Raw genomic sequence first — 21278 nt, 5'->3', positions numbered from 1 at the left:
GCCACTATTTATCTTGGTCTTCCTTTTCATTTAAGAAATTATTAATGGGAAACATTATTTAATAATGTTAAAAAAAGAAAAGAATTAAGCAACATATTCTGCAAGAAGGAGAAAACTAAGATTGATTTAGTCCTTCACAACAAAGCTCATTCTCACACTGTCTGTTTTAACAACTGCCAAAAATACCACCGATCTGCCACATTAATAGGAATTAACTTTCAGAATAACAAAAACTCTTCAATGCAAAAGCATAAATAACACTAATTTTTCCACATCAACTACTTTTAATAATGAAATTACAGGCTAGTAAATATAAATAACTGTTAACCAAATAAATTGCAACATAATGGAAATATTTTATTCACAAAACTCAGTTAATTCAATCTCCTCCAATTTTATGTTTGTAAACAATCTTCTTCAATTTTCTCATGTTAAAATTAAGCTGTAAAAATGTTTTGTCTTTCAATGAAGTATCTATTACCTGTAAACAAATAACATAAGAAGTAGTCATATAAGTATGTTGGTGAATCTAATAATTTTAATACATAACAGATATTTTGAAGTTTTAGTTAACGATTTGACTCCATTACAAGGTGTATAGAATTTATGGCTCCTAACTTAACGAAAAAAATCAGGCACCGATGATGCAGTAGTTTGAAAAACAAAATTAAAGTAAATGTAGAAGTAATTAAAATTAATTAACAGCAAAAAACTTATAAAAAAGGGTAAATTATATTTTAAAAATGCACAAATTTATTATAAAATATAGAATGGAAATCTATAGTAACAGTCATTGTCAAGATTTTGGAAAGTTCTCAAATTGACAAAGGAAACAAGATTATGCTTTAACGTATTCTCATATTGCTATTTGATGCATTGAGACGAACGACTTTTAACTTTTTAATACTCTCAGTAAAATGTGATTTGTCCAAGTCTGAAAAATAAGTGGTGTCTCAGCTTTGATTTCAACGTTTAAAGTAAACCTGAAGAAACTGTTTATTTCTTTGGCTTTGGAAAGAGGATGTAGATTCTAGAAGCCAAATCTCATGAATATGGTGCAAGAGGAAACATTTTGAAATGTAGGTTGTAAAGCTGTGCAGCAACAATCTGAGATGAATGTTCAGATGCATTACCGTGGTGAAAGAATATTTTCATTTATATAATTCATGTTAAAATAGTACTTCAAAAGCAATCTGGGAAAATAATAAAAGAAGTTGGGTAAAACACATTTTGAATGAAATACATTAGACCAAACTTAATTTGAAAATGTTGTTTATTATGTAGTACATTTTTAATACTATTCAAAAAACTCTGTAAAAACATAAATTATATCAAACAGGCCTGTAAAACAATTCATATTATTTGCGTATGAAAAAAATAAAAATGAAGGGCAAGAAAATGTCCTAAGTTTTAGAATAATAGGCCAAACAATTCCTCAAAATCTTTGTTTTAAATGTGCATATCACATCAATCACAATCTAGACAGTTTTTCATCAGCTGTTGGATGACCAAAAATTATTTCTTTGTATCACTTTAATCGTTCACCGGGCTTACCAGCCCGGTTCTCACCAGTATTTTTATAAGAAGTTTGTCGACATCATTTTTCTTCTCACTATTGATTAACATGAATAGACACATTTTCTAGCTGAATTTTGTTAAAAATAATGTTTCCTTTTTTCCTTAATGAAATTTATGGTTTCTTAATCCTTTGACAATAGCAAATTTTCGATTTCTAACAGACTTTCCTACTTCAACAATCTTTTTCCTTTTTTTTTTTACAATTCTTTTGATCAAATTCCCTTCTTTAACTTAATGATAAAATCAGTAACTTTGTAATACATACTTAATTGTTTAGTTTTGAAAAGATTCTAACCTAATAATACATGCATTTCTTGTTCATTCACGATTTAGGTTTCTTCTTAATTCAAAATAAAAATTTTATTGATGTATGTTCAAATGGAACAAACTCAAAACTGATTCAAATGATACACCATTCTCATCTACTATAACCTTCACACATTTGATTAACGTAAGATGTTAAAATAACATACAATCACAACAATACATACAATTCATAATTCTTTTCCACAAGCTTCTTAAATAATTTCCAGAGTTAATTTCACCTAGTACTAATAGTTTCACTAGTAGTTTCACAGTACTCTTCAAGAACCTTCATTTTTTTACATCAAAAAACTGCAGCAAAAGTGAAACAAACTCTCTTACCTAGTCGTCAAACAATACAGAATGATGCACAGCAAACAAAATATTATTTTTAAAAAACTCCACTATTCATCACCACTATCAAAAAATCAAACCACACATCGACATGCTATTTCAAAAACTTTAATTTCTTGTCTGAACAAACCTCTTATATTAGGTGCCATACCAAAAAGGTTATAGTAGGTGACTAAGCATGTTACTCGTAACTTATAAATACCGCTCTTTAAACAGGCATAGTCATTCTCAAGTAAACAATCTCATCCCAGGCGTACTAAGAAAGCGGATGTTGCCTTCCACACTGAGCCAAACATACTGTTATATACTGGGATGCCAACATATATTTTTAAGATGGCCACTGAACACTGTGATCCACATATATGATAATGAATTCACTAAATTTATACTTCCCAAAAAAATGCATTAATGTATTCAAGTAAGATTGTTTTTTTTTATATTTATTATTGTTGTTGTAACAGTAAACTCCTTCTAATTCATCATCTATCCTGTGCTTATATATTTTTTTAACATACTCTTTTATATTTTACATGGAAATTAACTTTTATATATAATATTTATGAACAAACAATAAATGAAGGTAAAATTCAAAGGTGAGCTCTCGGAATGATTTGAGATCAAAACAGGACTATGCCAAGGTGATGGGCTCTCACCAAAATCAAAACAAACTGTCTTGATTTCGCCAATACTTGGCTCTGATAAGCAAATGAAATCGACAAAGGTAAATCACAGATATATGAACTTTAATAGATTGAAAAAAAATTGGCCTCAAAATATCATTCAAAAAGACAAAAATTATGCTCCAAAAACCAAAATGATTAAAAGAAGTAAACATAAATGTAGTAAAGTCAAAATAGTAACCCGATTTAACTGACTTGGAGAAATAATAACAAACAACCTAAATGAAAAAAACTTCAGTCCAAACAAGAACAAATTACCTAAAGCACAATAACTATTATCCTGGTACACCTAAAGTAAAAAGGAATATCCATAAACGCAAAAATGAGATACAACACAGTTATAAAACCGGAAGCCACAAATGCAGCAGTAACACTTCTACTTGAATGAACAATCAAAGACCCAGAAAAATGAAAGAAGAATTGGAAGAATCTGCATCAACAAAAAGTACCAGAAAGAAGGTACTAACAAAACAAAGGTGATGGTTCGTGCCTGACAACGTCATGTGTAAAGAGTTAGAACCCATCACTGATACATTTCAACTCAAAAAAACTCCAAGACAGAATGCAGATGGATCAGAGAAATAAGAGAGGATTTGAAGGAAATTGACCTTACACTAAACAGACAAGATAAAATTAAATTAAAAAATCACAGATAAAAACACTCACTTCACATGAAAGAAATACACAACATAAATATTTCAACACCTGAAAGGGCACGGAAATTGGAAAGAATGAAAGAGTACTGGGAGAACTGCAAAGCCCAAAAATTCCTATCGAAGAGACTTGGATAATTGACTGTGATCCTGTGCGATCGTAAAAGATAATAATAATAATATTTATGAAAACATTTCTTGTTTATGTATTGTATCACAATGTTATAACAACATTATGTCATAACATAAAAATGTTACGTTTATGTATTAGTTTATAAAATGACTTGATCATTGAAGTCAATTCAAACTAAAATATAATTTAATAAAATGATCATATTTTATTTAAAAGTACTTGTGTTTACGGAAAGTGACAAGTTTACATCAAAATTAAAAAGAAAATGTTATTAGAACACCTGCAATTTCAAATATTTAACAGAACAGAAGGACAATGATATTTACGCTGGATAAAGAAAGTTCTGAGTCGAATAAAACTTTTTTTTCCAAAATATGGTACATTTATAGTCAAAACAGATGAAGTTAATAACATGAAAAAAATTGCTTTTCATTTTATACTGAAAACAATTTTCATTTAAAAGTATAGATTATAAAATTATGAAAAGAAGAAGTTATAAAAGTTTTTAACTTATTGATTTTTTTTAAAGAAATCAGACAGAATCAAAGGGTCAAACTGCTAATGTCTACAATATAAAATAATGACATATGCTTCTGAAGTGCAGGAGCTTAGTAAAAATAGTAAAAAATTAAAAAAAAACCTTTGTCAGCTGTCGAAATTAGGAATAGTTGTTAATACCTCATCAGGAATCGGCTAGAAGTAGGTTGTCAGAGAAAGAATTAAGATGAGTGACAAGATTGTGGATGCAATTGAAAACAAAAAAACAGTTAAAGTTTTACAGATATATCTGGTAGATGAGAAGATTGAATACCTGTTACATTACATTATTGGGAACCTCATAAGTGGCACAGAAGACAACCAAAGTTGTGAGGTAAAGTGGAATCTGTGAGCTAAAGCAACGAATAAATGAGAACTAGAAGAATGCGATGTGAAAAATAGACATATATGGCATACGGAATTATGATAAATGGCAAATAATTTTTATTTAAAATAAAAATGGACTACAATAATCACTACTAGAATGAATGAAAGCCCATTCGTAAGAAATACATGTAAAGTTCAAAATAAGAAAAAAGAATTCAGACACAAAAGTAATATTGAGTGTGATGTTAAAGTCACATTCAGTATTACTATCCTCATTATTATCCTCATGAATGCAGGATTATGCATTATATATATTACTCAAATTGATAAAAAAAGAAGGAATATAGAAAAACAGTGTAAACATACAGCAAAAAAAAATGTAGGGCTATGTTTCTCTGAAATTCCAAAACTATTTTTCCCTAATTTTCCTCTGAAATTACTTTGATTATTAGAATAATATAATAAAAACACAATTCTAGACAATAATTATGACAAAAGAAAGGCTGAAAAACTGTCTATGTATCCTGTATTTTTTTTAATTATACTTTTTAACTGAAGTTATATGAAAAAATCTGATATGAACACCACATGACTTTCTTGTATGCCTATTAAATTATGTATACACATTTTTTTTTAAAATGAAAAGTACATAAACTTTTATTTTATTAATAACGTCTGATATATTTACATACTCTTTTTTTATTGTCATTTAATTATTATTTATTGTAAAACTTTTTTTATTATCAGATGTTAATAATTATTAACAAATCAATACATTTAAATTAAAAAAAATAAAGTTAAAAAAAGGAGACGAAGTTTGATGCTAATCGATATACTTCCCCTTGTAAGATCCAAATAATTCATTAATTAAAATTTTATTTGGCTATAACACTGGAACTGATGAAAATAAGTACCATTTATGATATACTGTTGAGAAGCTCTCAATGAAGGCTTATTACTGCATTTAAAAAAAGTACAAAATCCAATTTTTTTTTTTATTTTGGGTTTTTTTGGACACTTCTGGTTCATTCGATTACAATCAAAAGAGGATGTGCACAACTAGACATTACAACAGTCCTAAATCCAAAATTTCAACATCCTACAGCTAATTGTTTTTGAGTTATGCGAGATACATACGTAACATAGAGACATCATGCCGAAACTAGTCAAAATGGATTGAGGGTTGGTCAAACGGATATTTCTTTGAAATCTGAAAACCGAAATTTTTGTGATCACAATACTTCCTTTACTTCATACAAGGATGTAAAAATATTACAAGACCTTTGTAGAGATCTGGAAGACCAGCAAAAACTGCCATTCATCAACAGCTTGTCAACATCAGGATGAAAGAACTATCAGAACATTGGATGACAGCCCTCATTCACTCGCTAAACAAAAATGCAGACAAAAAACCCTAACTAGTTGTTAGGGTTAGACACAACCCTCACTCCTAGAAGCAACAAACATTTTTCAAGAATCATCCTCAACATGATCGGTTTACACTTTGAGAAAGAACTAAAATACCATGGAGGTTTCAGACTCTGTATGAGCTGTCCAGACCAGATTACTCTCAAGCTAATAATGGATTACAACAGAAAAAAAAGTATAGACATGGTGATAATGTTTGTACACTTCACGAAAGCATATGACTGTATGTAAGTCAAAAGTGAAATTCAGAGGTGAACTCTCAGAACTAATTGAAATCAAAACAGGACTGCACCAAGGCAATGGTCTCTCACTGCTACTATTCAACTTTGCTCTGGAAAGATGGATCTTAATGATCTATTAAAAATGTAATGTAACACTTCCTCAAAATTATTTTTTGGTTTATCTTACTGACTATTAAAGAAAATTGATCTTTGATTTCAAACTACTAAATATCTGAAAGAATTAAAAACAACAGAAGGTGATGAATTGAGGTTTCATAAAGAGTGCCAAACTTTATTAGTTAACTCGTCTCAAAGCTTGTTGAACGAAGTCCTTATTTTTAAAGTTGAAGGGTCTATCGTAATTAGATCCAGCTGTGATCCTTCATGAGTGAACTTTGTTGTGACAAAAGTGTTTGTCGATAGCATTATATAAAGCTAATAGACATACCGAAAACGTAGCTACTCTTTGCTGTGCATGGATGCTCAAGGAACTCTGATCAGCGCATTCAAAATATTTTCACCAGATTATCGAAGACGATGATAGCAAAGAATTGAAAGATAAGAAAGATGAAGTTGGATATCATCTGTTTAGAAAAATATTCAAAATATGTGGACCTGTGGGAAATGGTAAAACAGTGTCTAATTTTTTCACTTGGAAACGCCACAGCAAAGAGCTTTTTCATTAACAAATTCTTGTTGTAAAGAATTATGTGAAGAGAATAATTTATCAATGAAGAAAAGCTTTTGTGCAATTGTAGATTCTGCGGGGCAAGGAGAATTTTTTCATTACCAAAAAAATGCTCACTGCAATGAGAAGCTTTAGAAGATGGTGTGAAGAATGTCTTGTAGAAAAATGAAAAAAATTATCTCAAGAACAGAATAGAGAACCCTGAAAAGGGAAATGCATGCAGGAATTAAAAACTGAAGAAAGAAAGGAAAAGGTTGAGAGCTACAATCTTGGCAGAAGAACTTTTAGCTGCAGAAATTAAACTTTTAGATAAGGGGCAAACCATTAGGATATTGAAGAAATGTTGCCCTGTTTTTATATGTACATAATAATATGTATATCGGAACTCAGTATTATTTTTTTTTTTTATTTTTTGGTATAAGTTAGAATAATAATGACAAAATATTTTTCAAATAAATGTTCTTAACGTTTATTTTCTGTAACGTTTATTTTCTGTATAAAATAAGTTGTTTTGTTGTAAGTTTCCTTATTTGTATTACTTTTAGTCACAGTGATTTTAGTTTTTCTTTAAGTTGTGATCATACATATATTCTTTGTTAAATTGAAATCTATTTTTTTTTGTTTACTTCGTAAAATAATGTAATATAGGCTGGTTTTTGTAAAAAAATTTTAATTAATCTTAGGTGCGAGCCAGTTACTTTTAAAAATTTCTTTGGTTTATTTTGAATTAGTTTTTATTTCTTATCTGTGTTACTTTTAGTTACAGTGATGTTCATTTCATTTTTATGCAAGATTAAATATAGTTTTTTTTTTCAATGTAATTTACTGGAACAGTTTATAAAAAAAAAATCATTAAAAACTAAAATTCAAAAAGGAATGTAATAATAAATAATAAAAAAGGCGTGAATTGGACAGCAATGGGTATGGTACAGGCTGCAAAATCATAAAATATGTATATATTTTGCAGAGTAAATTGCATTAGCATAACATGAGAGACGGGAAATTTTTACTAAATTGGTCAGGAAAAATGAATGTTAAAATTTGGTATGAACCCTGTTTCTTAAATGATCAATAAATGTGGAAGATTTAGTAACAAAACTTGTAGAGAATTTAATTCTGAGAAAATTAATGTAAATACAGCCAATAAAAAGTAAATGATAACTTTTAAAAATCTGTTTTTTATTGAAGCAAAACAGACAAAAAATAGGCAGAAAATCGTATCCTCCTTTACCTATAAACATTATTCTTATATAGCAAAACAAAATAATAAAATACATGAAATGATAAATAGTAACAAAATAACAAACCTCAAGTTACAATTGTTTGAAATTACCCTTCTTCACAATGTCCACAGCAATCTGCCAGATGTAAAATATTTCTGGTGGCTTTCTGTATCATCTCAGGATTGTTCGTATAAATTCAATAGCATTTTGTATTTTTGAGTAACCCTTGGTAACTCTTTGTTTATACTGTTGTTTTCATATGGCCTCAGATGAAATCTAGTGGCGTCAGGTGATTGTAGGGGCCAGTCGATTGGTTCACCATCTCCAATCCAGTTGAAGAAATTAACATTCAAGTGATTTGTATAGCTAGTAAAGAAAAATGTGTTGCATCACCGTGCTGGAAAATCATTTGCAATCTAGTTTGTAAAGGTACATCTATGAAAGCCAGCCAATTATTTTTGAAAAAATCTATGCATCTCCTGTAAGATTTTCATTGGAAACAAATGGTCCCAGAATTTTGTCATAAATAATTTGCCTCGCCAAACATTAATGTGAAACCTATGTTGGAAACTAGTTTCCACAGTACTATGTGGATTGTTTTCGCTCCATAAATGACTATTTTTAGAATTGAAGACTCAGTTTCTTGTAAAAATGGCTTCATCAGTAAGTACAATTGAATTTACCTTATTAGGGTAATCTGTTGACTACAAATTTTTAACCTTCTGCAGGTGGAAAGGATAAAGATTTTCTTTCCGTAGGGTGCACCACAGTTTGTTTTTTGACATAACTGTGTGTCAAGAAATTTGCCTTATACTAGTTCCTTAGCTACACTGAATATGCTGCATCTTATGATGATTTACTTGCGTTCAACAGAAAATGAACACATTGAAAATGACCCTTTCATTTGTGAATGTTGATACACCAAAGAAAAAGTTATCAAATTTGGAATCCCCTCCCAAGAAATCTCTCCTGATATTCATGTCGAGCAGCTTCAGAAGTTCTCTTACAAAATCCATAAACAAAAATTATATTGGCATATTCCTTGTTAGAAAATTTAAACGACATCTTTACGCTATGGTATGATGAGTGCAACACTTATAAACACTAATCAGGACAACAGATTCATATGTTCACAATTTTCATTGTTGACCAGCTGTTAGTATTTCCAACCTAAAAAAAAAAAAAATTTTCTAGAGTAGCATACATTTCAGTTTAGTTTTTTTTTTTACATAATTATCATGTTTTCTGTGTAATTATTGAATTATTGTATAATATACAATTAATTATATATTGTATATTTTAGCTAATATATAATATTAGGTAATATTGTTTTATAAATTTTGTATTTCTTTTAAAATTATTATCAGTTATTAGCATTTTTGTTTTAAAACAGAACTTTTTATCAGGTTCAGAAAGAATAATAATGATTTTTTGACTGTTTTTCATCTGTTTTGCTTCAATAAAAAAAAACCAATTTTTAAAACTTTTTATTGGCTTTATTTACATTAATTTTTTCAGAATTAAATTCTTTACAAGTTTTGTGGAGAATTTAATATATAATTTGATTGTCACAGTTAATATTCAGGTGAGCAACATAAAACCGAGCACGTAACATGTAACCACTGCAGAATATATAGGTTATGTTAGAATTAAATTTTATGAATGATACAGATAAATTAAATGAGAAAAACATAATATGTAATTTAAATGTTACATTTATTTACCTAAGTGTTACAAAAGATGTTCAAAATGATTACCTTGGGCATCGATGCACTTTTGTGCTCGACTGATCTTATTGAGTTGTCTGAAACAAAACATCGTTGTCAATTGCATTGATTTCTCATTGAATGTTCACCTTCAGTTCATCAATATTGTGGGAATTAGATGCTTAACTCTCCTTTAAGTATCCCCAAAGGAAAAAATCACAAGTAGACAACTCTGGGGAACGTGGAGGCCACTGTCCTTTGCTGACAGCTCATTCATTTGTGAAAGCTACATAAACGCGATTCAGTGAAATATTTTATGTGTGACACGTTGCTCTAGTGTCCAACAAAGACTGGCCTTACGAATTGCATCTGCGTATTCCTCGGTGTCTACTGAGGCTATCCTGGTAGTCACCGGGGTTTCGTCAATCCAACAGCTGGCCAGAGCCAGACGAAAGACAGCTAGTGTGATGACCAAAAAAGATGCCAACCAAGAAATGTTAAATGAATGACAAGAGAGGTGGAGTGACTCGAGTTAAGGTCAATGGACAAGAAGGCTGATAGGCGAGATGAGACCGTAGCTCGAGAGGGGGTTTGGTGAGCTGGGTTTTTGATTCGCACAATTCCTGATCGGCCACGGGACTTTCAGGGCTTACCTCCACGCGAGAAATAGAGCTGACAGCCCTGAATGTGTGTATTGTAATGAACAAGATACTGCGGAACATGTCTTCTTCGAGTGCTGTAGGTGGAGTAACGAGCTTAAGGAATGTGAGGCAGTTACGGGTCAGCTTAGAGTGATAACGTGGTGCAAATGATGCTAACGGGAGCAGAAAAATGTAACTTCGTTGCTAATTATGTGATCAAGGTGTTGAAGAAAAAAAGAAGAAGCGAGGGGGTGAAAGACAGCATCTCGTGGAGTCACAGTTCATTCGTGTTCGCACGGATGGGCTGTGACACTGAAGCGGAGGTACTCCGGTAACCCCTGAGCTCGCGACGCGAGACACCAGTGCTCCGAGATGAAGAGTTGGCAATATATGTAATGTGTGAGTATAATTCAAGGTGAGTAGTAAGTCTTTTAGTTGTCTAGCTTGTTGATTAAAATGTACATTTAATTAGTGAATTAGAAGATAAAATGGTCTGAGAAGTAACCCAGTGAAGTAAAAAGAAGTCATTTGTTGTTGGCGGAGGGAGGGGTTGAGGGACAGCCTTCAGTGGAGTGATCGTCTGCCCATGCTTGCATGGGTGGGCAGCGGTGATGAAGCTGTGGGACTCCTAAGCCTCCCTGCTCTGATACCCCTAGGGTTGTGCTATACTTAAATGCAAAACTGGCCCTGGATGGAGAGGAACGGTGAAGTAGGAGTTTTATAGTCGGTAAGATGCAGGCACACATAGGCTCTTAACAACATCTAACCAAACCCATGTGAGTCCGATACTCCCCAACTTGTGTGGGGAGTACATAAATGTTATTTCTCTGCAACATCAATACCAAAAAAAAAACCACCAAAGAACACCAGTATCCACAATCTAGTACTGAAATCTGTACTAGGATTTGAATTTTGGAACTTTTGACTTTGAAATCAGCTGTTTTGCGAAGACACGTTCACCACTAGACCAACCTGGTGGGTTATCAAATATAAATCTAGTCACCTTTTACTATACCTTTAACTGAATTCTAACCAGTTCTGCAATATCACAGAATAACTATAACAAGTTGGGTTATACATACCATTATGAAGAACTTTTATTTTTCCCAAAATTTGTATTCACTTTTAGAATTTGAATATAACCATTTCAAGTAGCTATATTAACGTCTAGCTGACTTAACTTCTACCTTGGCCATTGTCACAAAATTTTAATTATATAAAATATTTATTTTAATTCTGCATTTAATTTATTTATAATGATTAAATAATTACTGGAAAAAAAAACAGTTCACTGTATTATACTGAATCGCTTAATTTAACGCAATTTTAATTTTATCTAATAAAATTAATAGTCATTCCCAAGAATAGGTTTCCATGTCAGGCTTATTAGGAAAAATAAAAGAGTAAATCAGTTTAACAACCATTTTACTCCAGTTATACTAAGCTATTATACTAATTAAACGTACTATTGAATACAGCACCGATCAAGGAGAGGAGATATCTCTTTCTTGTAGGGAAAGAAAAAAGATTTCTCTTCTTAATCTATATTATATGACAAGATCTCAAAATGTAGATGATACTGTGCCCTACAAGTGACAATTTTATCTGTTCAGTACCACGACCGATTAAATACTGAACATCAGAAACAGTTTGTTTCTCTGCGTAATGACGCAGAGAAACAAACTCTATCTATTAATTGTTCTGCAATAGTCTTTGGATATAACAACTTTATACAATGATGAATATATGAATTATATGCATTGCTTCAACTCGATAGAGGAAATTTTAAGTACACATTGCAGTCAATACAGCATATCAACAGTTGTTTAAATAATTGGATTCTATATTGTGCAAGTCTTTTCTTTAGTAACAAACATTTTTTTTTTTACTTATAAGATTATATAAAATATGTAGAAAAATGTTTTTGTACACAAATTTCTTAAAATCATAGCATACTTTAAACATTTTTTAATATTATACAAAAATTAAATGATTTGTCTGCCTTAAAAATTACATCTTCAAAGGTTTAAACAATTTGGTTTTAAATAATTTTATGGAGCTAATTTCAAAGGTTTTAAATTCTTTAGCAATTGGTAAAGATTTTTATTTATAGCATAGGGATCCATGATTAAATTTTACAAAAATACACTGCTCATTATTACATCTATAGTTACTTTTATAAACATTTTAAAAATGCAAGCTGGGAAGAAACAAATGAGACAGTTTTAGAGAACGCGGCATCAAGAAATTGAAGTGTAGCATATTAGTAATATAAATTGGTGTTTGTCATATTTCTGTATTAGAATAATAATGTATTTAAAATTATTCTACATACATCTTTATTGTAACATTGGCAGATCTAGAAGCTCTTTTTAGATGAGAATTTAGTTGAATATTTACATGTCTCCTGCTCATTGAAGAAATAGTTTTTCTGAATATAGATTGATATGTTCAAGAAATAGTCATAGTTTATATTATCTATGTATACATTGTTACTTATTCTCACAAATGCTTAATTACCATAAGATATAACTAGATCATACATCTTATACCTCATTTGATACATCTTATACCATAAGATGTACAAGTGTAGGGTAAACAATTTTTCACTAATGTGATCTGGTCGGCTAGTTCCTTTGTTAGATGGAAATTTTGAATTATCTATCGCAAATAACTGTAATTTTTTTTTTGTCTTCAGTCATTTGACTGGTTTGATGCAGCTCTCCAAGATTCCCTATCTAGTACTAGTCGTTTCATTTCAGTATACCCTCTACATTCTACATCCCTAACAATTTGTTTTACATATTCCAAACGTGGCCTGCCTACACAATTTTTCCCTTCTACCTGTCCTTCCAATATTAAAGCGACTATTCCAGGATGCCTTAGTATGTGGCCTATAAGTCTGTCTCTTTTTTTAACTATATTTTTCAAAATGCTTCTTTCTTCATCTATTTGCCGCAATACCTCTTCATTTGTCACTTTATCCACCCATCTGATTTTTAACATTCTCCGATAGACCACATTTCAAAAGCTTCTAATCTTTTCTTCTCAGATACTCCGATTGTCCAAGTTTGAATTCCATATAAAGCGACACTCCAAACATACACTTTCAAAAATCTCTTCCTGACATTTAAATTAATTTTTGATGTAAACAACTTATATTTCTTACTGAAGGCTCGTTTAGCTTGTGCTATTCGGCATTTTATATCGCTCCTGCTTCGTCCATCTTTAGTAATTCTACTTCCCAAATAAGAAAATTCTTCTACCTCCATAATCTTTTCTCCTTCCATTTTCACATTCAGTGGTCCATCTTTGTTATTTCTACTACATTTCATTACTTTTGTTTTGTTCTTGTTTATTTTCATGCGATAGTTCTTGCGTAGGACTTCATCTATGCCGTTCATTGTTTCTTCTAAATCCTTTTTATTCTCGGCTAGAATTACTATATCATCAGCAAATCGTAGCATCTTTATCTTTTCACCTTGTACTGTTACTCCGAATCTAAATTGTTCTTTAACATCATTAACTGCTAGTTCCATGTAAAGATTAAAAAGTAACGGAGATAGGGAACATCCTTGTCGGACTCCCTTTCTTATTAGGGCTTCTTTCTTATGTTCTTCAATTGTTATTGTTGCTGTTTGGTTCCTGTACATGTTAGCAATTGTTCTTCTATCTCTGTATTTGAACCCTAATTTTTTTTAAATGCTGAACATTTTATTCCAGTCTACGTTATCGAAAGCCTTTTCTAGGTCTATAAACGCCAAGTATGTTGGTTTGTTTTTCTTTAATCTTCCTTCTACTATTAATCTGAGGCCTAAAATTGCTTCCCTTATCCCTATACTTTTCCTGAAACCAAATTGGTCTTCTCCTAACACTTCCTCCACTCTCCTCTCAATTCTTCTGTATAGAATTCTAGTTAAGATTTTTGATGCATGACTAGTTAAACTAATTGTTCTGTATTCTTCACATTTATCTGCCCCTGATTTCTTTGGTATCATTACTATAACACTTTTTTTGAAGTCTGACGGAAATTCCCCTTTTTCATAAATATTACACACCAGTTTGTATAATCTATCAATCGCCTCCTCCCCTGCACTGCGCAGTAATTCTACAGGTATTCCGTCTATTCCAGGAGCCTTTCTGCCATTTAAATCTTTTAATGCTCTCTTAAATTCAGATCTCAGTATTGTTTCTCCCATTTCATCCTCCTCAACTTCCTCTTCTTCCTCTATAACACCATTTTCTAATTCATTTCCTCCGTATAACTCTTCAATATATTCCACCCATCTATCGACTTTACCTTTCATATTTTATATTGGTGTACCATCTTTGTTTAACACATTATTAGATTTTAATTTACGTACCCCAAAATTTTCTTTTACTTTCCTGTATGCTCCGTCTATTTTACCAATGTTCATTTCTCTTTCCACTTCTGAACACTTTTCTTTAATCCACTCTTCTTTCGCCAGTTTGCACTTCCTGTTTATAGCATTTCTTAATTGCTGATAGTTCCTTTTACTTTCTTCATCACCAGCATTCTTATATTTTCTACGTTCATCCATCAGCTGCAATATATCGTCTGAAACCCAAGGTTTTTCTACCAGTTCTCTTTATTCCGCCTAAGTTTGCTTCTGCTGATTTAAGAATTTCCTTTTTAACATTCTCCCATTCTTCTTCTACATTTTCTACCTTATCTTTTTTACCCAGACCTCTTGCGATGTCCTCCTCAAAAATCTTCTTTACCACCTCTTCCTCAAGCTTCTCTAAATTCCACCGATTCATCTGACACCTTTTCTTCAGGTTTTTAAACCCCAATCTACATTTCATTATCACCAAATTATGGTCGCTATCAATGTCTGCTCCATGGTAAGTTTTGCAGTCAACGAGTTCATTTCTAAATCTTTGCTTAACCATGATATAATCTATCTGATACCTTGCAGTATCGCCTGGCTTTTTCCAAGTGTATATTCTTCTATTATGATTTTTAAATTGGGTGTTGGCAATTACTAAATTATACTTCATGCAAAACTCTATAAGTCGGTCCCCTCTTTCATTCCTTTTGCCCAGCCCGTATTCACCCACTATATTTCCTTCCTTGCCTTTTCCAATGCTTGCATTCCAATCTCCAACTATTATTAAATTTTCATCTCCTTTTACGTGTTTAATTGCTTCATCAATCTCTTCGTATGTATACACACTCTACCTCATCATCATCATGGGCGCTTGTATGCATATAGACGTTAACAATCATTGTCGGTTTAGGTTTTGATTTTATCCTTATTAAAACTGTAATTATAAAAAGTTTAAAAAATACTCCAATTATTTGTAACTTTTATTATTTTTTATCTCTTTTGCTTATTGTTATAAGAAATAAGCTGTGCTGGTGTGTTTTGTTTTTGCAAAAAAAGCCTGACCTTTCATTCAAATTCTAAGTAAAATATAAAATTATTTTTTACATGAATTTATACATATAAAAAATCCAATTACAATAGATATTTTTTGGAAAGGACTCATTTCAGCCGTTGGATCCACTAATGATTACATTTCAAGATGACAGTCAGTATAGTTTTGGTTTAGGTGAATTGCTTTGGTGAAGTTCATACAAGTAATAGTAGTGTTAAGTAGTGTGAAGAAAACTATTAAAAAAGAAATGAATAATAATCAGCTTTAGATCAGGTTCATCTTGTGTTATGTGTATGCAAGCATATACATTCACTAAAAAACACACACACACACATCTCTTTGTCTATAAAATGTTATAGTAATAATAATATAATGTGATTACCATCTTTAACAGGATTTTTTGATAACATAGCAAGCATAATCTGCACATCTTTCTGCCATTTCTGTCGTCTTTCCAAAGGTAATTTTGCATCATCAAGTTGTTAGTGTACACCGAAATGCTTCTATTGCTGATTTATGTTGTTTTAATGCCAGTAAACATCTTGCTTTCCTATAAATAAAAGTGTTTTATTTAGATTGTACAACTTATTAATCAAAAATTTTATAACCAAAAATTAATTAATTAAGTGTTAGATAATATCTTGCAATTTTTCTTATGTTGAATTTTTGTTAAAGAAAATTTCAAAAGCTGTTAAATCATATCTATCTGAAACACTTTCAACAATTTGAAAGATTGAGAACAATTTTTCTGCACTTGATAAAGATACTTCCTTTAATATGCTATTGATGTGCAATCAGTAGCCATTAATAAATGCCAACAGTAAGAAAATATCTATTTGTGGAGGAGTCTTACATCCAGTGTTCTTTTTTTGTTAACTTTGGTATAGATTTCACTAATCTGCTATTTGTGGTTTGTCCAAGGTATTATGGAATTCAGAGGCACAGAACCCCTGAAACTAATAATATTTTAAATGGCATAAACTGCAATGATCATTGCTAAATAAAAATTTCAAGTTCATATTATGAATTACACCCAGCATCCATAATTAAAGCTTCTTCTTTCTATTTAGCCTCCAGAACCACTATAAAGTACTCCTTCAGAGGATGAATGAGGGTGATATGTATGAATGTAAAAGAAGTGTAGTCTTGGCAGTCTCAGGTCGATCATTCTTAACCCATCAGGTTGGTCTAGTAGTGAACACATCTTCCCAAATCAGCTGATTTGGAAGTCGAGAGTTCCAGCGTTCAAGTCCTAGTAAAGTCAGTTATTTTTACATGGATTTGAATACTAGATACTGGTGTATCTAGTATCTACTAGATATGTAGATATGTATCTACTGGTGTAGAGACTTGTAAATACTGGTGTTCTTTGGTGGTTGGGTTTCAATTAACCACACATCTTAGAAATGGTTGAACTGAGACTGTATAAGGCTACACTTCATTTACACTCATACATATCACCCTCATTCATCCTCTGAAGTATTATCTGAAAGGTAATTACCGGAGGCTAAACAGGAAAAAGAAAGTTTTGACAATTTGTGTAAACTTTTATCAGAAATAAATATATGCAAATTTTGCCAAGGCCCTCTAAAAATTATTTGTTGCTGAAATAAAAACTTTTATGGCTTAGCTATTTTTAGGAACACCAGTAATGTTAATGACGTAAGATGTGCTAATTGGACTGACTATTTCCACTTGTCATCTACTAATGAAGGGCCTATTCAAGGTTTGTGTCACAGACTGATGACATATAGTGTAAATACGTACAGGCTCGGCTCATTTAGCCTGTGCTCATATGACAATAAACATATATACCCACCAAAAGCAGTAATGCAGGAAATTAAACCAATATTTGAAGATCTTCCAAATCCAGTCCTGCTGCAAAAGTATCTGAGGGAGTGTTTGGACAATATTATTTAGTCAAGGATACCAAAAAATATGTTTGTATGTAGGAATACTCTGGAATTTGGCGTTAATGAGGCTATGAGCTCCTACAATGCTGGGAATATGACAAAATGTTTAATGTTTGAAAAGGTAGGGTTAAATCCTGGGTAGAACTGTGTCAAAGTTTCCAAACATTTTGATGAAACTTGCATCAGGGAGGCTGATAAGGATATATAAGAAATTAATAAATGCAAAGTCTTAAGCAGAAAAGAAAAAAGCTGGAACACTTTGAGGAGTAGGAGGATTCGGACAACCCATCTTATAGTGCTGGTAGGCACTGACACTTTGTTCATTCTCATGTGGGTCCCCAGTACAATCTTTAAAGTTGATTTCCCAAAAATCTTGTATTTTAATTTTTAGGTACACTTTTCTCAACAACCAGAAATGATATTTGAACAATTCTTTTAACGTTTTAAAAAAAAACATCTCTTTAACACTACAGAAAGTTAATTTTCAAAGAACACATTACAAAATTTAAAAATTGATAATTTCTCTTTTGAGGCACAGGAAAACCTCAAGTAATTATGGTAAAATTTAAAAAAATGTGAAATAATGATACTAAAGTAAAAAACCAAATCCATAGTGTTGAACAAAATCCTGAAAAAATGAAGTAAAAAAATTCTATACCTTTATCTTCTCTGGTTTTCTGTAAAAGTGCACCAAAACAGACAAAATTAACATTATATGTTTAGGACTGTGCAAATGCCCTTATCTGTCACTAGAATAAAATATTTTCCTGACGTTTGTGTTAAATAACCATTGAAGAATGACTCTTTCTTTTTTTTTTTGCTTTTCTTAAAGAGTCTGTTCGCTAAACTACTCAGTTGATGAATTCTACAAACACGTAAGAAACTGATGCCATTAAATCTTCAAGTAACTTCACTTTTCTATGATTTGACATAATCACCCATGCAAAAGATGTTTCAATTTGCAAGATAGTATCAATAAGCTTTAAAATGAGACCAACTTTATCACCTTAATAGTTACCAAAGTTATCTTGACCTAGCACTACTTTTTTTTTGAGGATGATATGTATGAGTGTAAGTGTATCTCAGGTTGACCATTCCTGAGATGTGTGGTTAATTGAAACCCAACCACCAAAGAACACCAGTATCCATGATCTAGTATTCAAATTCCGATAAAAATAATTGCCTTTACAAGGATTTGAACCTTAGAACTCTCAACTTGAAATCAGGTGATTTGCGAAGATCTGTTCACCATTAGACCAACCCGATAGGTTAACTTGATGGGTCTGACCTACTACTACTGCAAGTAAAAATTTTCCATTTTCTAATAAATTTGAAGGGCTCTAAAAACGAAACAGTTAATGATCGAGATCTGGAATTCAGTATTTTCGCATAACTCTATCAGTAGTTAATTCATACCAATTTTCATGAAAATCCTAGTTGGTCAGGTTGTGGACATTGTTGATTTAACATGGAATGACCCATATAGAACATATTCATTATGTGTTTTTTGTTATTTAATTTGAAATTTAAGTTAGTTTCCAAAAATGTTAACTGCTACAGTTGTATACTAATGATCTCTTAAAATTATTTTAATGTACCATACTGACTTGTAATTATTTAAATAACCAATTTCTTTTCTTTGTAGCTAACTTGTGATAGTAATTGCATAAGATTTCAGTAAACTAGACATTTGAACATGGCAGTTCAGATAAACTTTATATGTACTGTAATTTAAACATGAATGTTTGAAATTTGTACACATTAATTATTTTTTAAATATAGAATTATGTAAAAAAACAAACTAACCGATCGTACACTTTATAGTATAACGAAGAAGGGTAACCAGATTCAAAAGCTGCATTGATGTTGTCAAGCGCCTTTTGATGTTCTCCAATATGATAAAATACAGCAGACCTGTTAGCTAATACTATTGCCAGTTCCTGTAATGATTCTGTATTAAAATAAAACTCAAATTGTAAATTATTAAAACAATATTAACAGTATAGGTAATCACTATTAACACCTATTGTTAACTGAATGCTACTAACTTAAAAAGTCTTTGCAGTTAAAAATAAGTATACAACTGCATAAGTAATGCAGTTAAAACATCTACAGTCCTGTAAGTAACAACCTGCAACATTAGTGATTATTCACATATCAATATGTAAAAAATATGTTGACTTTACTGTTTTCAAACTGGTTCATTTGCATATTAGAAATAGTACAAAAATTAAGATAAACAACATTCCAAAAAAATTAAAAGAATTTCAACTTTAAGAAAAAGTTTTACAACTTTTTAAAAAAACATTACTAATTGAATAAAAGATGTCAAAAGAGATTGTTATTTCATAATAATTTAAAAAATTATGAAAACCCAGCGGATAGTAGAATTTATTTTGAACATCTGTGTTCACCTCAGGAGAATTTAAAAAATTCAAAATTAATTCTAAGATGACGTACTTTTTTTATTTTATTTAAATCCATAAATTGTAAAATTAAAAATCAAAAGGATGAATCATTGACCACTGTTACACTGAACGACAGTTTACATTAAGCAACTCCTGTAATTATTGTCACATTTAATGATACTTTACTGAAATTAAATAAAAAACACTTAAATTTACTTGAATATTAACAGTGATTTCACTATAATTTTAAAAACTTATAACTAATATAAAATAAAAAATTAAGATTAATTAAAAATTAAAGATAATCTTAATTTTTTTTTCGATAACGATTTTTTTAACGTAAACTGTGAACAAACATAAGTAAAAACAATACACAGAAAGAGCTAAATACTCACCACCATTATCTTGAGGACATTTTAATACTGATTTTGAATATTTGAATAATTCATTACTGTAATCATTAGCTTGAAATGCTTTATTTCCATCAGTTTTAAGTTGTTTAGCAACATTTAAATTTTTATCATTGGTTAATTTTGATATTTGATTAGATCTTACAAATGAATTAATACAAACAAATTTAAATTTATCTTCATTATTATTTAACAAAGAGAAGTTATTTAAATCATTTTCTTCAAGTGAACTATATAACTGTAGATGTTGTTTTTTAAAAAATCCACCAATATTATTTTCTAATGTATTCAACATTTTTCTAATGAACACTACTAGTACAAAAATACGAGAGAACCATGTGCTTAGTATACTGTATGTGTATGAAACACTAGCATAGTATATGAAGTTAGATTTATTTTTAGAACATTTACTGTGTCATTGTAGGGATCTATTAATAGATCAGAATGCAACCATTACCAGTCAAGTGCATTTTCAAGATAATATGTAGCTATAATATTTTTTAATTTTTTTTTTTAAATATCTAAAACATCTACATTTATTGATTACAGTCAGTCTGTGTTGTGATCAATCTTCTTGTTCATCTTATCTAATCCTGGGTTCAGGTCCTAAAAAGTATCTGGCTGTTTTCCATTAACAAAAAAAAAAGAAGTTAAATTATGTGTGTATTTGAT

At 30.7% G+C, this 21278-nt stretch overlaps 1 protein-coding gene across 3 annotated transcripts; it reads right to left on the bottom strand.

The window, feature by feature from the left end:
* Window positions 1-279: 279 nt before the first annotated feature.
* LOC142331661 (protein-lysine N-methyltransferase SMYD4-like) lies at window positions 280-21035 on the bottom strand. Of its 3 annotated transcripts, none has more exons than XM_075377683.1 (5): window positions 20592-21035; window positions 19604-19739; window positions 16258-16425; window positions 8210-9295; window positions 280-481 (listed from the first exon to the last, which is right to left on the bottom strand). In XM_075377683.1, exons 1-3 carry the CDS (start codon window positions 20899-20901, stop codon window positions 16350-16352), a joined length of 522 nt encoding a protein of 173 aa, XP_075233798.1. In that variant the 5' UTR covers window positions 20902-21035; the 3' UTR covers window positions 280-481; window positions 8210-9295; window positions 16258-16349. The 3 variants fall into 3 exon arrangements, with proteins under 3 accessions (XP_075233798.1, XP_075233796.1, XP_075233797.1); XM_075377681.1 differs by having other exon boundaries at window positions 19595-19739; window positions 20592-21010; XM_075377682.1 differs by lacking the exon at window positions 8210-9295 and having other exon boundaries at window positions 19595-19739; window positions 20592-21010.
* Between the last annotated feature and the right edge of the window lie 243 nt (window positions 21036-21278).

Source organism: Lycorma delicatula, chromosome 10 (assembly GCF_047948215.1).
Source record: "Lycorma delicatula isolate Av1 chromosome 10, ASM4794821v1, whole genome shotgun sequence".
NCBI lineage: Eukaryota > Metazoa > Arthropoda > Insecta > Hemiptera > Fulgoridae > Lycorma > Lycorma delicatula.
Note: the sequence above shows the minus strand (reverse complement) of the source record. Positions and strands in the feature narration are given on the sequence as shown.

Coding starts and splice junctions, on each gene's coding strand:
- LOC142331661 (XM_075377681.1), bottom strand. CDS start 20,901: ATGTTGAATACATTAGAAAATAATATTGGTGGATTTTTTAAAAAACAA. Junction 19,740..20,591: donor ATGTCCTCAAGATAATGGTG/GTGAGTATTTAG, acceptor ATTTTAATACAG/AATCATTACAGGAACTGGCA. Junction 16,426..19,594: donor TACTATAAAGTGTACGATCG/GTTAGTTTGTTT, acceptor TTTTATTTATAG/GAAAGCAAGATGTTTACTGG.